This window comes from Marmota flaviventris, chromosome 11, assembly GCF_047511675.1.
Source record: "Marmota flaviventris isolate mMarFla1 chromosome 11, mMarFla1.hap1, whole genome shotgun sequence".
In the NCBI taxonomy this organism is placed as follows: Eukaryota; Metazoa; Chordata; class Mammalia; order Rodentia; family Sciuridae; genus Marmota; species Marmota flaviventris.
The window spans coordinates 55,045,037-55,072,870 of record NC_092508.1 but is presented as its reverse complement, the minus strand read 5'-3'; the positions used below and the strand labels follow the sequence as shown (position 1 = coordinate 55,072,870).

General features: G+C 39.2%; 1 protein-coding gene across 1 annotated transcript in view; it reads right to left on the bottom strand.

The window, feature by feature from the left end:
- Pde11a (phosphodiesterase 11A) overlaps nt 1–27,834 on the bottom strand; it is a 369,570-nt gene that overhangs the window by 115,351 nt on the left and 226,385 nt on the right. The window contains exon 10 of the mRNA XM_027946092.3: nt 13,712–13,762. Within this exon, the coding sequence (XP_027801893.2) occupies nt 13,712–13,762 (51 nt within the window). The remainder of the gene's footprint in view (nt 1–13,711; nt 13,763–27,834) is intronic.

The following is a 27,834-nucleotide window of genomic DNA, read 5'->3' as shown; positions in this document are numbered from 1 at the left end:
CTATAACATACCCTGTTAGAAGAAAAATAAATCTCCCTGCGTCTACATTCAGGCATCTAAAGAACAGGTAAGAGAATACTGCAGGGGAGAAGAAGAAGAGAAAAAAAAAACCTACAAAAAAACCAACTCAAGGTTGTCTTACCCTCAAATACCCTGCTTTTCATGGTCTGATGAGTAGTTCCTCCTGTTCAAGAAATGTATGGATGTTTCTACATATCTTTTGTAGAATATTTGTTTATACATTTTAAAGTCCAAATTTGTTTATTTAGGAAATGATTTTCAACAATGTCAAGGAGGACTTTTAAACTTTTTCTTCATCTCCTCATCTGCAGGATCCCTTCGTTCACCTTTCTCCCCTGACCTCTGCTGACCTTCAAGTCCCAAATCCTGGCAGCCACAGGATATGGTCAGTGTCAGGAGCAGCACTGCCTGAATTATATCTCATTCTATCTACTTAAAATATCTACATTCTGGTGGAGAAATAAGCACAATCCTGTCTAAACAGCTTTGGGATTCATCTTTGCAGCCAGAGAGATATTTGGATACAAGTAACTGCTTTTGCTAACACCAGGTTAACTGTTCACACACAAATCTGCCAAAGAGCTTCTAGGAAAGAATGTCCTTTGCTAATTGAATTCTAATGAGGCCAGGAAGTAGATTAGAAATTGAGCTATTTTACTATGAGTTTCAAATATTGGATGTAGGGAGGTTTGGCCTATTAATTCTTCAGTAGGTCCCAATTAATTAATGAAGAAATGACTACCCAGAAGGAATCTATAGGTTACTGGTTTATCCAGTTGAAGGGGGATTTCTGGCACATCCAGGGAAATTATATTTATTTGCCTTATAATATTTGGGAGAGTTTGCGAGCTAAATCAGAGTGGTCATCAGTGCAGTTATCTGTGGAAACAGAAATGCTTTAAGGACATAATAGAACATTTACTCAATAATATGATCTTGCCAACATTGCTTGGGAATTGCTCAGCAGATAGATCACTCTTAGGTGCTGCCCAGTGCCTACATGTTATGAAGGGGCCCCTGTTAGCATTCATCTGTGCCTTAGGAAATATCTTCTGGCCATAAAAGAGGGCATGGAGAGGGTTGATGGGGACTGAAAGTCATCATTTGAAAGCTATGTGCAAATATCCACTTGCAGAGAATGGCAATGATGCTCTCTGCCTGGTACCTTTCTCCTTCCCAGAATTGGTCCTTCCTCCACTCTAACCACCTGTGTTCCACCCAGAATCTGACATATTCTTCTATGAGCAAGTCCTTCCTCATAGTTGATCAGTCCAGGAATAGACATGTGAACCAAGCTGAACCAATCAGAAGATGTCTCTGAGATTCTCTAAACTGAAACTTGGGAATCACTCCTTTGCAGAAGGGTATTGTTAAAAGATCAGAAAGCTAGGCCCTGACCGGGGCCACATTTTCCTCTTTGTAAAGAAAGCTATTCTGCAGTAAACCCCCTGGGGACTCAATATGGCAATGAGAGGTTCTGTACCTAGGTCCAAGGAGACCCCTGGGTGTAGTCACAGCAGTCTGCCTAGGAATGGTCAGATGGTTCTCAATGTAGCAGCTAGTTTTGCAGAACATTCCATGGGGGTAGCTTTTCCTTTTGATACACACTGTCCTCTGATTTTTAACCATTTGGGGAAGACTTCAAGCTTGTGTACTATATGGATAAAGGAGACTTTACATCTGGGGCCTTGCACCCTACTTCACCCTAGCTTCTCATAAGAAAACTTATCACACACTGAGAGAAACAGCTCATGTGGGGAGAGAATCTCAACCCCAGTGCATCCAGATAAGGACATTCCTAACACAAGGTGACATGGATCCTTGGTTTTCCAAGGGTGTTTCCAAATTATCAGCCTTTCTCTTGAACATGGGTTCTCAGAGAATCAGAGTAAAGCTGTTTTCAAGGAGATCACTGATGATTTGAAAGATATTTTAAGCAGAAATACAAATTTCTCCATGGGTTTAAAGAGAGCGCAGTTCCTGTGATATTTCATGTTGGAGCAACATAGTCGTAGAAAGCCTCCCACCCCCACTTCTTCTTTTCTGAATTCTGAGTCTTTTCTGTTGGTGGTGAGGGGAAGAGTACAAAGTGTCCTCCCAAGCTGCTTCAGTGTTTCACAGAGTTGTTTGACAAAGTTGAGCCCAGCGGTGAGGTTGGCCACCTGTTCTTGCAGAAACTATCACAGATCTGGGTTTTCACAGAACTCCTTTCTGTCTCCAGAAAGGCCAGAGGTAAATGATAATATATGTTAGAAAATTAACCTAGTAGCAAGAAGAGAGGCATCAGTCAACACAAGAATAGTTTGGGATTTACCCTTTGGAGGGAAAAATTGTTAGATTCCTCAAACTTAGGCCTTGAAGTTGATATTGCAGGATGCTAATGGCTGAAGAAATACACCTGCTCCAACAGTGGGGCTGGATTACTTTATAAACTATGGAGCTTTAAACACACACACACACACACACACAGTAGAGTCTGTTGAAATCTGAATTCGTCTATTAAGGAAGAAAGTCCCCCAAATTACAGAAGGGCTCATAATCAGATTGAGGTTAACAGGGTCAAACCAAGGCCAGAAGCTTCCAAACAAAGAGTTTCAGGTCGTTTCAAAAGGGAATATTACAAGTTCAGTGTGCCCACTCATATCTCAATTTTTAAATTTGTGGACATTTCTCTCTGTGCCTCAGTTTTGTCATGTAAAATAAGAAAGATAAAACAGACCTGGCAGGTGATGAAGTATTCATTAAATGTTTGTTTGCCAAGTGACCCTCACACAGAGTGGAATGAGCATATACTATGGAGGAGAGTCCAGGAAAAGTGTCCCAACGCTGAGTGTGGTCGCACACGCCTATAATCCTAGAGACTTGGGAGGCTGAGGCAGGAGGATCTCAAGGTCCAGCCCAGCCTCCTCAATTTAACATGTCTTTCAGCAACTTAGTGATACACTGTCTCAAAATAAAAAAATAAAAGGGACTTGGCCAATATGTGCCTCCTTGCAAAAAAGTCCCAAAACAGAAACTGTGGCCTCCCCATCGCCTGATGTGTAAGTGGGATACAGCTACCTCCTTCAGCAGCTCACTGTTGACATTCACTGAAATGAGAGCTATGAAAGCTCATGGGAATCAATAAGGAGACTGCAGCTACAATAGCACCACTCTTACTAAATAATGATATTTGAAAGCGTAGAATGATTGGTACCATGTTATCCTAAGTAAGCCCAGGAAATGTATTTTAAAGTCCATCCACCTGCAGATACTTAGCCACAGAATGGTATTTAAGCTTCTTATCCCTGGATAGGCTGAGAAAAGCCTGAGTCTGTAAGTTCTCACGAGCCTTTCTCATCCTGCCTCCTTTCATAGAGGGGTGTGGATTGGATTACACGGAGCCGTTCGGAGTACCAGGGCATGCCACTCTGGGACAGCTTCTAGGGTCAATTATGAGGCCAGCTGCTGTGGTACCCACCTCAGGTTGTAAGGTAAAATCTGTTTTTAAGCTTAGATTCCTTCTATAATGTGGTCTTATAGAAAGGCTTCTAGAATGTTATAGTGAGACAATTACAGATTTTCAATTTCTTTTTTTAATAGAGTGAGAGAGAGAGAGAAGAGAAGAGAGAGAGAGAGAGAGAGAGAGAGAGAGAGAGAGAACTTTTTAATATTTATTTTTCAGTTTTCGGTGGACACAACATCTTTATTTTATTTTATTTTATTTTTTAATGTGGTGCTGAGGATCGAACCCAGCACCCCGCGCATGCCCGGCGAGGGCTTGAGCCACATCCCCAGCCCAACAGATTTTCAATTTTTATTAAAATTCTTAATTGTTCACTACCTAATTCCCTTTAGTACTAACCAAATGTTGGGGACCCTGGATGGAAACAGCAGCCTGGGTTACATGACAGTCTTAGAATAGTCTTTGTGGCTATTCTTCCTCATAATGGTGAGTTTTATTCCTTAGTTTTATGTACATGAGTCTCAAATTCAAAGACAGCAAAATCCTGCAGAGATAATTGTCATTGACTCTGGATGTTCTGACACCTGGTAAGGTGGTGCTTTGTAAAATCCATGAATTGTTTATAAAGCAGCAAAGCAGGATTACTACTGCATCAACATGCAGCATTCTGGAAGGGCAGGAGTGCATAATAGCTCCACCAGCTCTGGCCATGACAGGAATGCAATTGAAGGGTTAGAATACAGCCACACAGACAGCTAGGCTCAAGCTCCACCATACAGGCATGCTGCAATTACACATAACAATAAAATAATGAATGGGGCATCTCGCCCACTGACCTCCAGACACCTACAGCACTAGTCATCAATCCCCAGCCCCTGCATGCTGCCTCCCCTGCCATCTCAGGCTGCCTCGCTGGGGTACAGCAAGCAGGAGGGCCTCACCCTGGCTTTGTTCTTATAGCTAGACCAAAGGGGACAGTCTCCCAGTCCCCTCCACCTTGCACCTGGGCAAATGAATAAGCTGCCTGTGTCATAATGTATTCCAGGTCATGCACACACACAAACATTATTATATCTTGAAATTACTTTTAAATTACTATCTTTTGGGGTTTTAACCATTTTCTTTAAAAAACATGGCTCAGGAAATTCTTTCGTGGAGCAAGGATGGCACCCAGTGGCCAAAGTGTTTCATCTCAGACACTATTTTTTCACAGGTTTTCTATCTGCTTATCTCTTTGGAGACAATGAATTGCTAAGAGGCACTTTCCTAAAGCCAGAATTGAAACTCTGAATCACAAACCCTTTAAGTTGAAGCAAGTGGGTGGGTACACAGACACACGCACATAATCACACATGAAGTTGAGATGGTGTCAGGGGTTAATTCAGAATAACAACTTCAATTTTTACAAAATTTTTACCTTATGCTAAAATCATCACCTCTCAGAGCACCATGCATGATATTTCTAATACCAAGTATCTCTATAGAACATGTTAAACAAATATAAAGCCAGTCCCACAGTCTTCATATCTTCCCTTAAACAGTTGCCAATTCATAAGTTCTTACGCCTTAAACATAAGACTTTATCTCCTGACAAGTGCTTTATCATTAAACTGATGTTCACAATCTCATATCCTTGTTATCTTTCTGAAGGTACTTGGCAGGCCTGGAGAGAGCAGGATAATAAAGTGTGACTGCTTTTTTTTTTTTTTTTTTTGAGCTTTCCAGATGTTGAGAGATTTCTATAGAGCTAGATAGCCAATCGGACTAAGGAAGACAGGCGGCATGTCAGAATAATGGATCATACATACAGCTTCTTGCTAAGAATGATACAACGTCCCCATAATGCTTGCTGTTTCCAATGTCCTTGAGTTTCTAAGCGCCCTGAAACCCCAGTGCAAGAGTCACATGGATGACACCACCCCAGAGAAGTTCCTAATAAAACAGCATTCCATTAATTGCACACAGAGAACTGTGAAGAGTCTTTTAAAATGTCTATGTTAAGTTCAACCAAAAATTCTTTGTCAGTCATCATCACCATTCATGCTTGTTTGAAACCCAAACTGTCAAAATACCATGAAGTTTCCAAGAATAATTGCTGAATCACAAGAAATGACTTAAGGATAAATTTCCATGACACTGCATCCATTTTCCTACTCAGCCACTTGAACAGCAGTGTTGTCTACAAGGTCAAAATACTGCAGAGGAAAAATTGAAGCAGATGAGTCCATTTTCTTCCTGGTCCTCTGTCTCTTGCCTCATCTGTACAATGGAAATATGCTAAAACTGCAAGAGTTGAGAGGCTCAAGTTGAATAATGATGTGAAGACTTTTTTATTTTTATGTACATTGTATTACTAAATGCTTTTAAAAATATTTTTAAAGCATTCTTTTTTTTTCAACCTTTACTTTATTTATTTATTTTTATTTGATGCTGAGGATTGAACCCAGTGCCTCACAAGTGCTAGGGAAGCACTCTACCACTGAGCCCCAGCCCCAGCCTGCTAAACGCTTTTTTATAGGTAGTGTTAGTGTACAGTTTCTATACTGAGATAAAGACTCTTGTCTTATCCAAAATAATCATTAACTTCCTCATGAGTATTATCACATTATATAATATAGTCACGAGAGGGTTTGAAAATTACTTATAAAATATAATTAAGTCAAGCTGAGCCAAGTCTTCTACCTGATACCCAAATTCTTAAACAGAATTTAAATTCAAACCTTTGAGTATTCGAAATCATAAAAAAAACAAGATGTTTTGTCAACATTTATGTTGCTTTGTTTTATTTTCCCCCTTCCCTGTTAGAGATAAATTTTATAGGCTCATAAAATTATAGTATTTTATAGCTGGAAATGGCTTTGTTTTGCAGATGAGGAAACTTGAAGCCCAGAAATTTACAATGAACTAAGAGGTCTGGGAGCTGCTTTGTCTACACATTTGTTCACTCTTATACTATTGTACCCATGGTCTTACAAAGACTGCATAAAGGGAGAGCTCTATCTCTTGAGACTGCAGGAAACCCTTAGGTCAGTCATTCTCCACTCACTTTGTGTTTCACTCTGTGGTGCCTGAGGACCAACAGAATCATGATTCACGAACATCTTTAAGATTTTGGATGGATCTGAAACATGAAGAACTACCAAATCAGAATGTGATTTCAAAAATAGGTAGGTGAGACAGAATATAGAACTATACAAAATAGTGAATACAAATACAAGTAAAAAAATATTAGGCTTTTTAGGATCAAGAAAATAATAGTTTTAAAAAAAAATTAGTCAGCAGAGTTGTAAAAGCAGGATACATGGGTAAATCTTATTTAACAGTAAAGAAATTGCTGAATCAACTAAAAACTAATGGCAAGAGGCCTCTCTGCCCACAGCAGGGAAGAAAGACAATGTCCTTACAAAGCACTCCAAAGGGCCAGCATTATCCTAGACACAGAAAATTAGCTTCTTTATTTTTGAATTGTTTAGGTTGCCCAGAGAAAACAGGAAACTGACAACCAAGATCCTAAAATAAGGGGTTTTAAGCAACATCAAGCAAAGATTGAGACAAAATTTTCAGATATTTTTCTTGTCATAGATTGCTGCTTCAGATTCTACCCACACATTATAATTTCCTCTGCCATAAAAATGGCAAACATTTCAATGAATTTGGTCACAAGATAGAAACTTCTCTTGCAGTCAGGTACAAATAAAGGTTGAGGATGAAAAAAGTTTATAAAAATTAATAAGATAAGGATTCTGTCCTGAAAATGATCCCAGTTTAACCATTTCATCTGATAGGTGTACCAAGATTTGAATTGCAAGGTAGAAACTGGCAGGTGTGATGGAATGAATGGCAAATGAGAGCATCCCTTTTACCCAAAGGACAGATGGGATGGCTCATGGACAGAGGGGCAACTGAGCAGGGTCAGATGGATTATGCATTGTTATGACTTTTTTTTTTTTATAATGATACTGGGGACTGAACCCGGGTCTGCTCTACCACTGAGCTACATCCACAGCCCTTTTTATTTATTTTTTATTTCAAAACAGGGTCTTTCTAGGATGACACCATAGCACCTGGCTGTTAGGACTTTAAATAAGCAAAGACGAAGAGAAGGATGGGAACAAAGTTAGGACAGGACAGGGGGCAGCAGAAGACATCAAATAGAACTAGTGAAGGGCAGGGAAGTGGAAGTGTGGGAAACAGGCTGGAAAAGTGAACTGGAGTTCAGAGTTCAGGGTACTTCTAATGCCAAATTAAAGAACTCAAGTAAAATCTAGAGGTTTATAGAAAATGCTAAGCTTTGTGAGCAAGAACCAGGTACCAATGGAAAGGAACTGTTGTTGGCAGCAGGGTTTGGGCTGGATTTAGGAGAGGGTTGAGAGAAGGAGGCAGGGAGACCAGCCAGGAGTTCAGTGTGCAACCACTGTCTGCAGGGAGGAGCAGGGGGCGGGGGGCGTCCCAAAACAAAATGGATGGGACAGCACCTGAGGGTGTTGTGGAGAGGATCAGTGGTGACTGTGCAATTATATCCAAAGCACGCAGCTTCAAAGTGAGGGCAAGGAACGGGCAGGCGTAGCTTCTGTGTGTACTGAACCATCGGTGGAGGAAATGCCAAACATTATGACTGAGGTGAGGGGCTACCTGCTCACATCTAGTTACACACAGCTTGAATCAGAGGGAAACCAATAAGGAGGTAGAGTGAATCAGCCCCAAATGCCCCAATGTTCTGGAAGGTTCCAATGCCTTTGGCCTTTGTAGTTCCCTTCATGGTTCAGGGATCAGGGCTTCACTGAGCCATGCTATGTATGGCTGGGCACAGAGCATTTTGGACTTGTCACTGCTCTGCTTCCTGACACTCTGAAACCAAAAATGAACAGCTCTTTATTTCACTGCCTCAGGTTCAGTCCGTGGGCCTCCCAGTGTGACATGTGGGGAATGCAGGAACTCCCCTGTTTTAATGAAGGGGCTGGAGAAAGGTGGGAGGAAGACTTCCAGGCCCATTCTTCCTCCAGGGAAAGGAGACCTTCATAGTGACCTTCTGGAGAGCTGTCCCTGCTTTGTTTTCAAATGGAGAGAAGTGACAAATTGTGGCTGTATAAGTTGATCTGAGGGGAGGTCAGGGTCATCCCAGGATGTATTTGGGTCAGGCGGGTCCTTGAAGGGCCCTCAATTCGAAGCAGCTTAGCTCAGCAGTAGGAAAGGCCAGCCTGGGCTTGCAGACGGGGCTCCCTCACACCACCCCCGCCCCAGCATCTTCAATGCTCAGGAGTGACAAAGTACAACCATCTTTTTTCTGATGTGGCATTTGATTAAGACACAATTCATAAAGAGAATCAGACATTTGAGCACAAAGCATGCCTCATATTTATGGGTGGTCCTGAGCAGTGCAGGCCCTGCTGGCCCTTCCTTGGGAGCAGAGGGTGCCCTTTAGTGTGCTGAGGCAGCTGTTTCCTCTGCAGTCAATTTCCTGGTGAAGGTTCAATAACTTTCCCTGCTGGTAAAAAAAACTTGGATATTAAACTTGGCATAAATACTATTTAAAGTCAAAGCAACCCCTTAAATTCAAGAGGCGGGGACAAGGAAAAAGACAGAAGAGGTTAGATTTAAAGTGATACCCAAATTCCATGCATACTGCTGCCAAGCAATTTTTGATACATCCTTAGAAATAAGCTGAGGTGAACTGGAAACCATTTCTGAGAGTTCTGAAGGTAGCATTTCATAAACTGAGAACTGAGACTGTAGAGAAACAAGAGAAAGCTCTGGGTCCCTCTCAGACACTGAAGTCCTAGATCCCCCTGGGCTTCAGAAGAACCTCTGCAGAGGCCTCTGCGGTGCCTGGCTCTACCTCCCCTTCTCAACTTTCCCTGATGCCCTGGGCTTGGGTAAATGCCATGATGTTACTCGCTTCCTACAGAGCACATTCCTCCTCTGCAAGGGACTACTGCAAGGAGTGGCCCTTCCACACCTGGCAAAGAGTGGCCAGGGCAGTGGCTAGCCCAAGTGGCACCTTTGTGCCAATTAGGGAGAGGAGCAACCACTGGAGGAAAGGCTTCCCCAGCAGGGGGTTGTGGCAGCTCCACTCCTGCCTGCTCCTGCAGGGGCCCTCGTGTGGGCACATCTACTGGCATCACTGGCTAGTAGGCCTGTTGCCTGATGCTTCTTACTATATGCATGAGATATTTCATGGATAAAAGTTTCTTCCCAAATGGAGATTATTTAATAATAACAATAAAGATTAGAAAATCACATCCCTGGGCTTGGGTAAATGCCTCAGTCTGAGGAGGAGGCTATAAGATCCAATTTTTGAGGCAGCTGTTCTTATTTCAGTATGTAAAGGCCACAAGAAGTGTCTGTTCTTGGTACTTTGTTTTATACTTTACCAGGGTATTAATTTGCGACCTAGGCATTAACATTGAAATTTGAAATATGTAAGAAGTAGTCCGAACCCAAACAGCCAACTTGAGTTATTGGCATTTAATTACTGAGGTAGTTACGGTGCTGTAAACGAGTTCATCTCTGATTGTAGCTGTAACCTATGCAGTTCTGAATTGAAAGAAGGGATGATAGAAGATGGCAATATAACACAAGAATGTCCATGAGTTGGTTTTAATTGGTAAACTGGCAGTTTATAGTGATAACCGTTTGGTCTGTCCACCGCATTGGAATCCAAGGAAAGTACATAAAATCACAGGAGCATATAATTGGTGTACTAAACTCATTTTCTTATGTTATCACAGCTGGCATCTTCAGGTTATTAAAAGCCTTTAAACCAGCCATCTTCAAAGAGATCTAATTGTCAATATGGTCTTTATACATTATTCCTGTTACCATAGAGTGGAAGAGATATAAACAGGCACTAAAATCTGCACAAATTTTCTGTATACAACTTTCTTATTTCAAGTTCATGGAAGATCAGTAAATGTTAATGATGATAAAGAGCACTCTTCAGACTCTGGTTTCCTCATTAGATGCACAAGGCAATCAACCCATAAAGAATAATTTATTAACATTATAGCCTGAATCAGTCTTAAAAAAAATCAACAATAGCTAGTTCATTCAGTTCCAGGAATTTCTGTGATCTTTTCGTAAGTAGCCCACAAATAGGACTCTTTTTTGATATATAAGAACTAGGAAATGGAATCCCAGGTTTTGACATTCTTGGATGAGTAGAATTCCAGTTGGACAGTTCTAGACACTTCTAGAAAGGTTTTCATACTCAAATCCCATTATGATACATCTGGGGCAGCCTGGGCTTCCACTGAGGTCTCTTAGATGTGTGTGTGTATGAACCTCCAGGTCTTTTGGAGCATAAGATGATGATATCAGTTTCTTTTCAAACTCTGGCTTAATCTCTGAATCACTGATCACTGATCCCAGCTAAGCATAATCAATTGCACTGGGACTCAGTTATCCTTTAGCTCATGAAATCTCCTGTTAAATCTAATTTCAGATTTCCAATTGCTGCACTTTTTTTTGTTGTTGTTGTTAATCACTATCTTTGTTAAACAGTACTGCAGGTAGCAAAGGTTACAATATATTTGAATGTAAATATGGATTGTCTGTATATACTGGCCAAAACAAAGCATTTCATTACTGTTACTCAGTGAGCTGTAGAGGGGAAAACTGCCATTGCTTTTACTCCAGCCTGGAATTTTTGTAAATGCTTTTCACTGTGTGCAAGATTATTTTAAGCTCACTACATTTTAATGTTATTGCCACAGTTATAATAGACATCAGCTACCAATTATGATAATGTTTTATTTACATTATATATAAAGAAAAAGCCATTTGGTTAAAATTATCTACTATATCTCAATTACATTGTAATAAGATACCAGCTAATATCTTTCAGGATAAAATCTGGAGTAAATCAGTTAAGTTAATAATCTTGATATTTAAGATGAAATAACCCTTTGTTCTCAAATTTAAATACTTCATATTTTTAGTATGTTTGTGAAGTAACAATAAAAAAAGTGTAGCAAACTCTAAGACAATGGAGTTTCCCTTATTCTAAGCAAAGAATTAAGCCTGAATGTAGGTCAATAACCTCCAGAAAGTTAACCGCTATGGATTCTGGCCTGCTATGGCTCTGGACAGCACCTATTAAGTAGCTCTTAAAGTCATATTTAGTTCATTGTGAGCTTTGCTGTTTTTCTCCCTGTCTGTCCTTACCTCTTTAGCCATGATGATAATTATAATAATAGCAAAAATACAATAATAGAACATTATATAAGCATTTTAGAAGGAATTTGTGTGTTTTCACAAATAAGACTTCTAGGTAACTAAACTTTTTAACTGATCATAAAAGCATAAAATTTCATGTACAAATATTTTATGTACATATTTATGGATACCCATGCCATGTTCTAATACTTGCATACTAAAGTTCATTAGTTTTTAAAGTGAAAAAGCTTTAAATATTTTGATAAAAATATCTATAACATTTATATAACTTAAGTAAAATATGAAGAGCATGAAATGATCGTGTATTACCATGTTTCTAACATTTTATTAATGACTGTTTTATGTTTTAGAATATGGACGCTCTTTGGATTTATTTAGCCATTCATTCATTCATCCACTCAACAAGTGTTTATTCGGTGTTACTAAATTCCAAGAAATATAAAAGGCAATAGAGAGAGAGCTGGGAACACAAACATATGGAAAGCTATGCCTTGACGGAGCTCACGCTCTAGTCAGTGTGTGCTATAGTGTGACTGTGTCTCCCAAATTTTGTCCCCAGTGGAACAGTGTTGGGAAGTGGGAGCTTTGGGAGGTTAGTGGGTATGAGAGCTCTTCTTTCATGAATGGATTGATCCATTCACTTATTAATAGATTATTGGCTTATTTCAAAGGTGGCTTTGTCACAGAGCAGATCTTTCTGGCATGCTTGCTCTGTTTGCCATGTGATATCCTCTGCCATGTTTTGAAGCAGCAAGAAGGCACTCCCCAGAGGCTGAGCAGATACCAGTACCATGCTCTTGGGGTTCTCAGCCTCAAGAACTATGAGCTAATGAACCTCTACTCTTGATAAATGACTGTTTCAGGTATTTTTTTTAATAGTAACAGAAAACAAATTAAAATAATATGCAGGATGTTTGCTTTACCAGGGCCCCAACTGTTGTGGTTTTTGTTGCTCCATATCCTTCCTCTGCTGTCAGCAGTCACCTCTTGCTGGTACCATCTCACCTTTTTATCTGGGGGTACCATTGTGGGTCTTTTCCCTAAGCATCTGTCTAACCAATATTAAATCACATCCTTGGATGGATCCCAAGCAGCTTATCATATACCTGCTGTAGTTGTGCAGCCCTTCTGAGGAATTCTCCTATCCCTACCCTTAGTGTTTGGGGTCTTTATCCCCTTTTTTTGCTCATCTAATTCATTTCTAATAATCTGATTCAATTATTGCATCCAAAGGCCTCTGTACCATTTTTCCCCCCAGAAGGATAAATGCATGCATTTATATGTAAATGTGACAGTTGGAAGAAAAGCCATCACCGAGAAATATTACATATTAATATTACAGTACATAATATGATCTTTCTTATGGCTGTGGTAGATTTTCCTGCTGATTCTCTAAACCTCCACAAAAAGTTAAAAATGAAGACACCAGCTGGGCACAGTGATACATGCCTGTAGTCCCAGTGAGGCTGAGGCAGGAGATTGCAGGTTCAAAGCCAACTTCAGCAACTTAGTGGGGCCAAGAACAACTTAGTGAGACCCTGTCTCAAAATTAAAAAGAAAAAAAAAGGGCTGGGGATATGGTTGGGTGGTTAAGTACCCCTGGGTTTAGTTCATGGTATAATCAATCAATCAATCAATCAATCATCAATCAATCAATAGAAAAATGAAGACACCAAGACTTTCAAAATGATGAAAATCAGTATCTCCTATGTTTTGGCCTTTGCTAAACGCTGCCTGGTACAATTGCAAATGAACAGTAAATTAGACATAAACCCAATGACAAAACCAGGTGTCCTAATTGTTACCATATCACAGATTCCCCCCCCCCCATCCTGCTTACTTAATAAATGGGAAGAAATAATGAATCATTTAAGAGATCATGAGCGTGCTACTCAGTTATATATAAGTTCTCTTCCCCTTGAAAATGGAAGAATCCAAACACATTGCCCAGTTCTAGTCCTTCAACTCCCAGAGGGCAGGACTAATTTTATAGAGGCAAGTGACAAAGGGTCAGGAGGCCAGGCAAAGCTTAATTTTATGCATTAATAGTGCAATTATTTCCTTCCTTACCTTAAACTTGTCAACTTCAGCTTTTGAACATGTTGCATGGTATGATAGCACCTGATTCAGAAGAAAAGAAAAAAAACTTTAATAACTAAATATGATAATATTTTCTGAAATTCTGGTTTAAAAATGAGTTCTACTCATGTTTATTACCTTGACTTAATAGTGGATTTTAATTTATGGAATAAATTTTATATTAATCATCTGTGACACAGATTAAAGGTTACTTTGTACAAGATTTTTCTATAGGTAGTTATTTCATTAAAGGGACATAATGAATAACGTCGCTCAAGACCACAGTTAACAAAGGATGTAAATACTTATCTTGTGAAATGCTCTGGAAAATAAGTAAAAAGTTAGTGTGTGTGTCTGGTGGCAGAAGCCATGGGTGTCTAACTAAACTTCCATTCCCTCACCTGTTCTCCCTTGCCTGCTTATGTTATATAGGATACATTTCATTGTTAAGTACTTGAAACCCATTTTTTGTTAGAGGATTATAGTCCCTTGCACTATTGACATCAGCTGTAGCATGTGATGTGCTCTGGCCAATGGAAATTGGGGGGAATTGACAGATGCCATTTTTGAGCAGTATCTTGAAGAATGATCACATGATTCTGCCATCTCCTTTTTTCCTATCATGGAAAGGGCATGGCCCAAAAGGGCTGCACCTTCAGCCTGGAACCCAAAATATAGAAGACACATTGAGCAGAGTCCTAGCTAGCGTACAGCTGATGACATGTCATGTGAGCAAGAAATCAGCCTTTGTGGCTTATCACCACATCATAACTCACTGCAACAGAGGCTTAAATGCAAAACAAAACAAAATCCAATTCGCAGGCTCTGAGCAGCTCAGGATGGTCATGTGAGGTGGTCAGGTGATATAGCTCTGGTCAGGGAAATGTGGGTGGGAGTGTTGGGGCTGCCTCTTTCATTCCTTTTCCTTCCTCCCTGGAATTCAATTGCAGGCCCAGAGGGGAGCAAAATCTGGTGTCCATCAGATGCCGCCCATGAGTGTGACTGCCAGCTTGTGTAAACAGTTGAGCAGGGAAGGAAAGAGAAAAAACCAGGCCATGGGCTTCCCTGCCCCAGGATCCTTGTTTTGTGGGACAAATAAACATATCTGTTTAAGCCAGATATGTTACAAGGCATTTATATACACACATGCACACACAGTATGGTATATACATGTTATATGTTTTATGTAACCAAACTCATTCCTTATCTGTACGAATTTAAAAGAAAAAGTCTGGAAAATCCTTCTACCAATCTTAGAGAATCATAATTTTTCTCTGAAAAGTAATTTAGCATTTCCCCAATCTAATTAGCCACAGAACTCCATTTTGGATTACATATTCATCTAGTAGCCTACCAAACTAATAACCAAGAACTTGGATAAATAGGGCACACTTTGTATGATTGAAGCATACAAGAACAGACAAAATGGAAACTGTCTCCTCGTGGTTAGAAAACAGCCTGTTGAACCACACTGCCAGGGTAGCTCCACATCTAACTCCTGCAAATTCAGGTAATCTCCATGAGCTTTGCTCATAGAACAGTAAATGAATTGTCCTATAGAGTCATCTTCAGATTAAGCAGTAAACTACTTAAAATCTGAGGTTCTACATGAAAACGCTAATAAGGGGATATTTTCAATTAAGAAAAAAAAAAGAGTAGAATGCATTGTAAGATCTGTAACAATTTCTCAACATTTAATGAAAATACATTAAAATTCATAGGTATGGATATAACAAAAAATGATTAGGTTGTAAGTTGTTTCAAGGGTTATTTTCTAAAGTTTCCTTGAATTAAATAATATCTTCTCTCTCTTTGCAAACATTTATCTCACTGACTTTACTTCTTTTTCCACCTTTGGAAGAGACTCACAAAAATATTGTATTGAGAGATAAATGTTTTCTCTGAGGCTTGGTTATTAAAATTAAAGTGATTTTTCTACTGAGAAAATGTTAACCATGGAGATATTTCATGGGGATGTGTCTGTACTTAATAGATTTCTTAGGAAGATTAAATGCAATATTATACGTTGAATACATGGTACACAAGCAATCAATTTATAATTAACTTATTATATTAGCAGTCAACTAAAACTCTACCCAACAGATATTTGGCTGTCTATCATTATATGATCTTTATTGATTCATAATTATTAATAGACATTTTCAATGCAAAATAAGCAAATAGACCTTGGGTTTTTTTGGTTGGACTTTATTATGAAAAAAACCTAATTTTTCTATGGTTTCTTTTTGTTTACAAGTATATTTTTGCAGGTTAAATCTTCAAACTTGTCAAATCTCCAAAATAAAAACAATGAAAACCCAAATTCAAGTTGCAATTCAAAATCTCTGCCACCAGGTGGTGCTTACTCAGGTTTTTATTATCTAAAGCTTACTGCCCCTCCTTGTTTAAAATTGTTCCCCACTTCCTTTAATATACAAAATAACCCAAAAGCTATTTGCTCCACTAAATTGAAACTGTTTGAATCAATGAAGTAAATTATTATTACATATTAAGATTTTCTGCTCATTTAAAATTAGTTTCTTTTGTTTGTTATTGAAGTGTAGGAGTTCTTTGTATATATGGGATTCAAGACCTTTGTATATTTGGGATTCAGATATTTTTTTCAGAAATATCACCTCCCAGTCTGTGACTTATCTATTAATTATTTTTTCCTTTTTTTGAAATGGAGTCTCATTATGTTGCCCAGGCTGGCCTCAAACTCTTAGGCTCAAGCAATCCTCCAGCTTCAGCCTCCCAAGTCACTGGGACTATAGGCATGCACTGCTATATCTGGCTATTTTAATGTCTTTTTAAAAACAGAAGTTTTAAATTTTGATTTAGTGCACTTGCCAATTTTTATGGTTATTGTTTCATGTGTCCTTTCTAAGAAATATTTTGTACTTCTTCCCCAAGTTGAAGATATCTTGTGCTGCCTCCCAGAACTTTATAATTTGTCTTTAATGTTTAGGTGTATGATACATCTGAAATTAAATTTGTGTATGGTGTAACATTAAGATTTAAGGAAATCATTACTTGCTCATGATTCTCAAATTGGAGTAGTTCCTTATCTTAATCATTGCCCACCTCTCCTGCTAGACTAAAAGCACCATGAAGGAAGGATTAGCCCTACTAGTCACTAGTGTATGCCCTGTCCCTAGGAGTATACCTGATACTTAGTTAGCACTCAGTATGTTTGATGAATCAGGAAATTAAAAATAAAATCAACTTGAAAGAAAACAGCTCTATTTCTCATATTTTTCTGTTTGTTTACTAGTGGACTGAATTGGTGCCTTTTCCTGGATGAAATCATCATATATATATATTAGATACGAGCAGTATGTGTAGGGCTGATAGATCAGGCAAATAAAAACACAGGATGCCTCGTTAAACTTGAATTTTAGACAAGTGATAAATACTATTTTGGACCATACTAAAAAAAAAAAAAGATTTGCCATTTATCTGAAGTTCAGATTCACAAGGCATGCAGTGTTTTATCTGGCAACCCTACTTCTACCCACTCCAAATCAAGAGGGCTGGAAACAAATCAGGAGAAGGCTGAATCATATTCCAACATATTCTTGTTTTTCCTTTCAATAATATATCACACCCTTCCCAGTGACTTTTTCTTCACAATATTTAAAAGCAAGTTTATCACATGCCTTGAGTCTGGAATACTTTCTGCAATGCTGTTGTTATGAGTTGAATTGTGTTCCCCGCCATGCCAAATTCACTTTCTGAGTTCCTAACCCTCAGAATGTGGCCATATTTGGAGATGGGTTCTTTAAAGGCAAAATTAAGATATAATGAGGTCATATGAGTGGGCCCTAATCCAACATGACTGGTGTGCTCATAGAAGAGATTAGGACAAAGACAATACACACACTAAGGGGTGTCCAAGTAAGGACACAGCAAGAAGATAGCCATCTGCAAGCCGAGGAGAGAGGCCTCAGAAGAAACCAAACTTGCCAATAACTTGGACTTGGATTTTTAGCCTCCAGAACTGGAAGAAAACAAATTGCTAGTGTTTACGCCATCCAGTCTTGGTATTTTGTTAAGGCAGCACTAGCAAACTAAGACAGCCACATAATTTTATTAATCTAATATGTGTAACAAAATTGAAGGGAATAGATCAAAAGCAATTCCTGATTACTTTTAGCATAGCCAATATTCAAAAGAAAATCATTATTCTAACATAAATAATATTATATGGTACAGTTAATAACTAAGAATGAAGCAAATTTCTAGTTGAGAACTAAATTTAATAAAGAATGGTATATTTTTAAGTATTACATTTAAACTTTCTTGGATAAGTTATAAAGATTTCTTCATAATTCCAGGCTTCATTAATTTTATAAGCTACTTGAATTCCCCAAATTTTATATTTCATAGCAAGTATCTAGTACACCATATGCTTTAGAAAATCATATCTTTGATCAAGCAAAAAAGTTTTAATTAATGCTTCAAAATAGTCTTGAAGAAAGAGTCATTTGCAAAATCTAGTGATATATAGACTGTCTTTATGAGAAACACTGGTAGGTTATGAGAGCTCAGTCATAACATACACACTAGTTAATTTTTTTTGACAGCTAAATAAAATGTGTATAAAGCTTACATACAAAAGTAAACAGTTGATCCACAGAACACTTGATGAATGTTAAACTTTCACAAAAAAAAATTTCTATCCCAGATAGATTTATTTTTTGTATGGGTGTTAATTTAGAAAATATTTTAAAGTTAAAACCAGTGACTCAGTTTTGGTGGTGAACTCTGACTTAAGAATTCTTTATAGTTTCTAAAATAAATCACTATTTGCAAAACCCTGCAACTTCAATTAACTTCTGGATTGAACTTGCTTCTAGCAAAATGAAAAAAAGCAAGATAAGGCAATTGTCAGATTCATCAAAGACAGAGCAAAGAAGGCCATTTTTTTGGGTTGAGTTTGCACAGCAGGAAAAAGACAATTAAATGTATTTCAAAGGGAAAGCAATAAGCAGGGCTATGAAATAGGACACTGTATCAAGCTTTGGCCTCTGCCACATGCATTTTAAGACTAGAGCCAAATGCTTGTCTTGCAATCCCAGGAAATGCCCCAGAGTAGTTGAGGGCAGACCTATCACACCAATTGTTTTGATTGTTAACTTGTTAAGGATCTGGGCAGTTGCTCCCAAATTGATAAACGAACCACTGAAGAAACCAGCAGAGGGGAGCATAAATGTAAAGAACCACTTAACAGAGTGGGGGCACAAAACCACTGAGGACCCTGACTGGTACTCTCAGACAGAAAAGGACTGCATGAATATTTATTGATAGGTTTACAGCTTTGCTGGCAAAGTGGCACTTGGTAAATCTTGGAAATGGAACTGACATCAAATTAAGCCAGGCTGGTTTGAAGTAAAATCCCAAATAATTTAAATTTTCTGAAGAGATAAAGAAGCTTTGCTGTCAGCAGTAGTCCTTTAGCCAGGAAAGGTAACAAACCCTAAGAGATGAAAAGCCACTTTACTTGCAGTGACCTGACAGAGTGTCATCTAGCTGTGTAAAGCATCACACTCCAGGTTTTCTTAACAAGCTGATGACAGAATTCAAACACATGGCTACTGAATGGATATGCTGAAACCGAGAAATCCTCACTTTCTATTGTTAAATATTTCAGAAACTGCCTGCTGCCTACTGAAATAAGAAGTTCAAAAATGTACTTCAGATAACTGATATTGCTCTGTGATCTGTTATCAAGACATTCAGAACATTTCTTTACATAAAAATAGCTTTAAAAATGTAAGAATTTGAACTTTCAAAATTTAAAGTGGAATAAAAGGTGCCTGCTGAATCTGGGGGCAAAAAAATATGCAATATTTAACCAATTGAGTCATCTTAGGATCAGCTGCTTTTTAGTTACTGCATGTGGGAAAGAAGGGCGACCACTTGTCATTGTATCAACATGTATTTCTGGGGTACCTACTCTGTATAAATCATTGGGCATCTTACTACCATCCTGGCAAATACATTTTACGTGAAGCCTCAACTTTATTTGGTTGCTAGTTGCTGCAGAAGCACTTGCTGCAAGTGGCTGTTGAAGCCAAAGGAGGGGCTCGGCAGAAAGGTGTGTTGTGATCCATTAGTGATGTGTTCCAAAAACATTGGGAGGGAAGAGTGGTGATATGTGTGCTCCGTAGCTGTAAGCACGAGACCTACTGGATCAAACTCATTCATTAAGGACTCTGCTGATGAAAGATGTTTTAGTCACTTTTGTTCACTGCTTCAACCAAAGACTTGACAGAAACAATTAGCGGAGGAAAAGTTTGTTTGGGGGGCTCAAGGTTTCAGAGGTCTCAGTTCATAGACTCCATTGCTCAGGTGAGGCAGAACATCATGATGGAATGGTGTGCCAGAAGAAAGCACTTGGGAACATGGCACCACGATGCAGAGAGAGCTCCACTCAGCAGGAACAAAATATATACCCCAAAGGTATGCCCTCAGCCACATCCTACCTGCTTACAGTTACCAACCAGTTAATCCCTTTCAGCAGATTAATGCTCTGGTTAAGATTCTCATAATCCACCTCTAAGCTCTCTTGCATTGTCTCACACGTGAGCTTTTAGGAGACATTGAAGCCAGAATTAAAGATAGGCAAGGGACCTTTATTTTTATTATTATTATTATTTTGTATGTGGAGCATGGGAAGAATAGATGAATTCTAGATAGGGCAGAGGGGTGGGAGGAAAAGGGAGGGGGCCGGGGATTAGCAAGGATGGTGGGATGTGATAGACATCATTATCCAAAGTCCATGTATGAAGACACGAATTGGTGTCAACATACTTTATATACAATCAGAGATATGAAAAATTGTGCTGTATATGTGTAATAAGAATTGTAATGCATTCCGCTTTTATTTAAAAAAATCAATAAAAAATCCATAACAGAGTAATGCTAAAAACAGTTGATACATTTAATCAAAGGGTCTTTAAGACTGTCCCAAAGAACCAAACAAATAGAGAAGCCTTTTGGAACAATTGAAAAAAAAAAAAAGATAGGCAGAGAGAATAGAGGTAAATTTGGTTCTGGAAAATTGGAGACCACCCCTGAGGAATTAAAAGGTTAATGTCTTCAGAGCCCTTCCTCCACTTTTATCAAGATCATCTGCCTGCCCCCCAAACTTTTGTTAAGGTAACCTGTCCCAGGAATTGTCCCTCCCTACAGGAAGTTATAAAAGTTGTTAATTAATGTCTCCTGGGCTGCTTCCTGCCTGGGTTACTATATTTGACCATTCCCCTGCCCATCTGCTTCTCACCTTTGGGCCACCCCCTCCCACTCCCCCATCTCCTGGGCCTAGTCATGTATGGAGGAAGGAGAGAAGGAGAGAGGTAAGAGGGAAGAAAACAGGAGAACAAAGAGAGTCTAGGATGTATAAAAGGGGCAGGACACCCTCACTTTTGGGGATACCAGGATACCAGCTATGACCCCCTTCTCCCTCCCAGGAGAAGTCTGTGTTACTCCTTTTTAATAAACCCTGCTTTATATGCTTGCCTCACCATGCTTCTCTAATGTTATACTTCTCTAATGTTATACTTGTCACCAATAACCTGCAGTATCAACATCTGATATCTGAACCATAATACAAAAAGATGTAAAGACATATTCTGATAAAATCTTAGATGTCTAAATTTCAATGATTAAAAATGTACTTAAAATATAGATGTAGTTTTGATCTTCATTTTCATTTGTATTAACAAAATTTATGTTGGAGATCAAATTTGGTGGCCAGCCTCCAAATCCTCTGTGATATAAGAAACAGTAACTGCAGGTAAGAAACTAAAGTTTCCATTCAACTAATAGAAGGGTAAAACAAAATTGCAACTAGGAGAAAGTACCATGTTCTCCCTGGGTGGATCTAATAAGATCACTTAAAGGCACTTAAAAGAATAGCCTTGGTTTTGGAAAAACAAGCTCAAATTTATATTGAAATAGGAAGAAAACAAAAGCATATATCAAACTGTGCTCAGGAGGATAAGAGTAAAAGGAACTTTCCAAGGAGTTTTGTGGATGAAATCTGCCTTCACAGAAATCTGCTCCCACTCCCACAAGAAGCTTGGATTTCTAGATTAAGATCTTTTCATCTTGGCTGGATTCTCCTATAAGTAAATTTCTGGAGAGAATAAATGTGCAATTTTTTCATTTTGTTTCATTCAAAGAGAAGAGTAAACTTCTCCAGTGGTTTGATAGACCCCTCGATTTAGGATAAGGAATGCATTCATCACTTACTTACCCTACCCAAAGATTTAACTTAATTACCACATTATTACCCAGATTAAAACTTAATATTAGGAACAAACATTCAAATATCAATCTAATTTTTAAAAGTAAGCCCTTAAACTGGCTTCATAAGTCTAAATATTACTGCTAGCTAGTGTATATTAACAGCACTGACATTCATTTGGCAGTTGCCCAAACTATCTTTCACCCTTTGCCCACAAACAGCTAACTATTGGTAACTGCATTTGCTAGAGGACAAACACTATGCAACTTCATACAGATTATGATGTGTGGCAGATTAAGAAGGCCACATATCCTTGGATGTTACTCCTATGAGATGTGGAATCTTTGTCCCTTCTTCATTCTGGATGAAGTACATTGTGGTTGTGTCACTAATAACAAGATATGCAATAGTGCTGTTGTGCCAGTGACCTGGGCCCAGGACTTCAGAAACTGGAAGCTTCTATTTCCTGGCTCTTGAAACAGTTTCTCTTGCAGCCAGGAGCCACTGTTTATAAGATTTATTTATCTGTGAGAAGTTCAGCCACTTGGAGAAGCCTGAAAGATGAAGTACTAAGTAGAAGAAGAGAGACCAAAGAGCACCATGAAGCCATATGTGTGAATAAAGAAGCTATTATGAAACGGTCCAGAGCAATGGAGTTGGCCGTCCATAGTCTGAGATCTCTGAAACCTTGAGCCAAATAAACATATCCTCCTCTTATCAGGTCTTTTTGTTACAGTGGAGAAAAAGCTGACCAAAACAATGTGTTACCAGTTAATACACCAACATGGGGAAGCAGTATAGTTTGGCTTTGGAGCAGAGGGACTTTGTGACAGTTTGAGCTTATAATCCTAGCTCCACTGGTCCTGTAACCTTGGCCTAATTACTAGCCTAAGGTTCAGTTTCTTCATTAAAGGTGAGAAATATCTGCATTTTCCAATCAATTTCCCCTAGCCAGAGCAATTTGAAGGATTCCATCTAACTTCAAGGGAGGGAGGAAGTGTAATCCTACTATGGGTCCTGAAGGCAGAGAACCAGAAATATCAGACCCCAAAAGGGGTTGAGCAGTCAAGTACAAGTTGGGTTATAATTGTGTTTAAAGCCAGGGCAAATAAGTTGATCTATGAACAATATCATATGAATTTTATTTTTTATTTTTGCTTACTTCCTGATTCTTTTCTGTGTTTCAAAGAGTTATGTTTGGTAGATAGATTTCCAAATAGGTAATATTATAGTAAATGCTTAGCTATTTTTTATATTTAACATGTATAATAAATACAGCATGTGACCATTAAATATTGTTGCTTTGACTAAACACATTCTGATAGCTATATCAGAAAACTACTGTAAGAAAAGGATAATGATTGGCTTACTTCTGTTACATAATTGTCAGGAAATAGTTATTAATTTCAATCATTTTACTGTCATTAGGATGAAAGAATGCCTTACTTCATTTGAAAAAGTTTCATGTGGTAATGATTCTTCTAGGTTTTTAAAAGTTTTTAGTAGTCTCTCACAAAGGACCTCAACCATTAACACTTAAATTAAAAAGGTTTTATGATTAATTCTTAGTGTGATTCAATATGACTCTATACATATGCATATTGGACTATAATTTATAACTGTTTTAAAATGAGTGTTCTGTTCCCACAGTTGCATTAGTCCCCACATTCTGTTTTAGAGTGAGGCTGTTTTTCTTAATCATGAAGGTTATTAAATGTATCAATGTTTCACAAATGCTTTTCTAATGAACTCCTTGCTTACTTGCTTTTCTCATTTATTAAGAACAAAGGAGGACATAAAATTCTTTTGGACTAATTGAGCAAACTTGGGTTGGTTATTTTTGGTTCTAAAACAACTATAGCATGTGCCAAACCTGCAATTTATATATCTGGAACTATTAGTAGTCTGATTTCATTTAATACCCTATTTTTGGTCTCTCACTATTAAATGTTTACTTATACTTATTTTCTATACCTCTTCCCCAATGATTTTTGCATAATCAATAGGGCTATTACCACGGTGGTTTATCGTTTGAAAGAGATACATTGCTTAAATGCATTGATGACACCATGGAACGCTTTATGTGGCTTTCTTGGAAGTTTTCTTTGAAGTGAAAAGTAAGGAGGGACCAGGCCTAGTCTAACTGGGCTAGTTTTCTGATCCCTGTAATCTTAGAAGCACTTTATGTGCCCCTCCTTGATTTCCACTGATGACCACAGAGGAAAGGGAAGTCCAGTGGTAAGACTAAACAGGACCATTTCCAATCTGTCTTGGCCAAGTTGGTGGCCATGTAGATTGGATTGGATTTGAAGGAGTAGGTCAGGAAATGGCAATTAGGGCTGTCCAGATCATACGCCATTCATGCAATCAAGACATGTCTATTGAGGACTTAATATGGGTCACACACTTAATTTGGATGTGCACACAGTTTCTGTCTTAGCGGATTTGTTGCAGCAGCAGACACAGACACTGGAGAGGCAGACATAGGTGTGCATATGACTGCTGCAAAGTCAAGAAGCAAAATGATGAGACACAGTGAGCGGGGGGTGGGAGAGTGTGCTGAGGTGGCAGGAAAGGTGGGTGGGGATGGATTCTCTGAGGAGATGGTATTTAAGCTGAGACCTGGACAAATAAAAGAACCATCCGGGACAGGGGTTGGGGAAATCCCTTTGGGGCAGCAGGAGAAGTAGGCTGGAAGTGGTAAGAGAGCAACGTGAGGTGGGGGGAGGGGAGCCTGGAGGTGGGGTGGAAGAGCTGGGCAATCACCAGGTCATCCAGGGCCTTGGAGGCTGATAAGGCATGTTGTTGGTCCTAGGAAGCCCCTGGAGAATAATAAGCAAGAGACCAACATGATATGGTTAGTTTTCTGATCCCTGTAACCCTAGAAGCACTTTATGTGCCCCCCCTTGATTTCCACTCCAGAAATGGCCACCACTCGGCCTTCTGTGGCATTCATTCCCTTGGTATGTTATGTGGTGTTTCCTGCACTTGATCTTACATAAGCGGATCCCCATTCCATATAGAAGATATGGCTGCTTGTGAAAGGCGGGCTGGAGGTGGGCAAGGGTGGATGTGGGAGAGATCAGGATGGTGAAAGTGGAGACCCAGATCTCCGCATCAGTGCACAGGGATCTCCCCCCAGAGAGAGAAGGACCTGAGCCACAGGCGCATTCAGCTGGGGTTCTGGTCCCTGCTGGGCACGGAAGGAACAATACACGAGGCAGAGGGGATGCCCACATTCAGGTCCACTGGACCCAGGTGTAGGACTGCTCTCTCTTGTGTGAGTGCCCGGAGCCCACACTGCTGACTAATTCCAGAACCCAGTGATGAGAAGGAAGAGGAGGCTGGACCACTTTCTGGTTCATAGCTTGGCAGGACTAAAACTGCAGATGGTGAATTTCATTACTTGAATGTGAGGCAGGGCTGAGGAAACACGATGCCTTTAAAGATTTTTCAGCCAATGAATATGTGAAGTGTGTCATTTATGTTTAGGAGCCATTCTAGAAGCCGGGCACAGACCAATTCACAAAAGAGACAAAAATTCTTGTCAACATGGAAATATGATGTAGAATGTAATTTTACTCAGCAATAAAAGAGAATAAAATCATGGCATTTGCAGATAAATGGATAGTGTTGGAGAAGATAATGCTAAGTGAAGTCAGCCAATCCCCCAAAAAACAAATGCTGGAATGTTTCCTCTGATATAAGGAGGCTGACTCATAGTGGGGTAGGGAGGGGGAACATGGGAGGAATAGATGAATTCTAGATAGGGAAGAGGAGTGGGAGAGGCAGGGAGGGGCAGGGAATTAGCAAGGATGGTGGAATGTACATTAACTAAAGTACATGTATGAAGACACGAATTGGGTGTCAAGATACTTTATATACAGAGACATGAAAAATTGTGGTATATATGTGTAATAAGAATTGTAATGCATTTCGCTGTCATGTATTTAAAAAAATAAAATGAATTTATAAAAAAGGAAATACAATGTAGAATGAAGAGACAGGTCAGCGAAGCTAAAGAAGTAAAAATGATAGCATGCAATGAGTGCTATGGAGAAAAACAAAGCAGGGAAGGGAGATTGGGGAGCAGTGATGGAGGGGTACTTGCAAATTTAAATAGGACTATCTATGAAGGTGGTAATGAATAGTGTAAATAAAGACCTGAAGTTGCAGAAAGAATGAGGTGTGGATATGAGGGGAAGAGGTTGCAGGAAGAAAGTGGAAAGACCCTGTGGCAGGGATATGTCTATCTAGTTCAAGGATAAGCAAGGAAGCCAGTGAAACAGGGGGCAAAGAGGAGGGTAACAGGAGGTTGGAAAGGAGCCAGGGTTTAAATCATGGAGATTTTGGAAACCAACTCGATTTGCCTTTTGGTTAACATAAGTATAGGCACTAGTTGGAGATAAGAAAAATTTCCCAGAGGGAGGTATATCTAATTGAATGTCATTCATTACTTATATTAAGAAACCATTTCCCTCCTTTTCAAGGATGAAAGCAGTTTCTCCCTCATCTCTGACAAGTTCAGGGACTGCTGTTACCTGCACAGAGTCATATGAGCTTCATCGTTTTGGGTGTATAATTTCATTCCTTGGCAATCTGGTTAAAATCCCCAGCCTGCCACTCCCCACAAACAAATGTCTGCTGTTTGTAAATGTCTGATTTTTAAAGTGGTCTTCTGGCCTCTGGTTTTATTTCATGCAATAGAATGTGAGCAGCTGAATGCAAGGTTGGAGATGGGTCTAATGTAGCCATACTTGGAGTTTTTGGCTAATGGGAGGATTGTTTTTTGGCAGCAGACTTTTTGAAACAAAAGTATTAAAATTGAGGGTTTGACAACTTATTTGTGCCCATCATGTGGTGGCATTCAGTGATACAAGGGATAAAACAGGTAAATGCTGCTCTGGTTCCAAATCCTGAGCTAATGTTCTGGTTGGCTCCCCTTTGCTTTCTTTCCAAGCACAGGTGGTCTGGATATGAGGTGATTGTTCCTGTTGGGCTGAGCCACCTCAAAGTTTATCAGTATATGTGAACTGAGGTCAGCTGGGGGATGGAGAAGAAGGGTGGAGGGGGTTTCACACTCCTGTTTCTAGATGCCTTTTAAAATTCCTTCATGGGTGTCTAGATCCAGGCTTCTCCTCTTTCTACTGTGCAGAGGATTGAAGATACTGAGTATTTTGAGCCATGAATTAGATACGTGTGTCTCACTCACTTAAGACCTGGTTTGATGAGGACCCTGCATCATCAAATACTTCCAGGCTTTTAGTTAGGCCAGGTGACACAAAAATCCCACAATTAGCTCCTGGGGTTTGTGTATAGATTAAGTTAAAGCTTACTATTAATTATTTCATCAAACTACACAGATATTTATATAAACATGTTTTCATTGCTTTAAAATCTTAGCCACACCAAGCCTTTTGGAAAAATCTGACTATACCTTTGTTATAAGCAAAGGCAGGTGATGCAGAGAAACACTCAGAGTGGGAACCTGGCTAGGGTTGTGATGCTCAGGCACTGACCTGGAAACACTGTATTTCCTAAGACCCTTGAGACCCAAGTCTCTGGCCTGGGCCCAGAGCTTTGAAGGACTCCATGCTTTGAAGGGGTTTTTCTGACCATGGTCCATCCTCTGGGGAAAAAAGTGCTGGGATCCCTGGGGACATGTTATGAAGATTATGTTCCAGGTACCTGGGATTCTCTAAACTAAATTCCAGGTTCCTCAAATTCCCCAGATACCCCAATACCCCACTCCCACTTCTAGGGCCAGTATTGGCTTATTTCCCAGATTATGGCCTCTTGGCGGGCTGTTTGTAGGACTCTGGATGGATTTTATAATGTGCAGTTTACATGGTTCAGACAT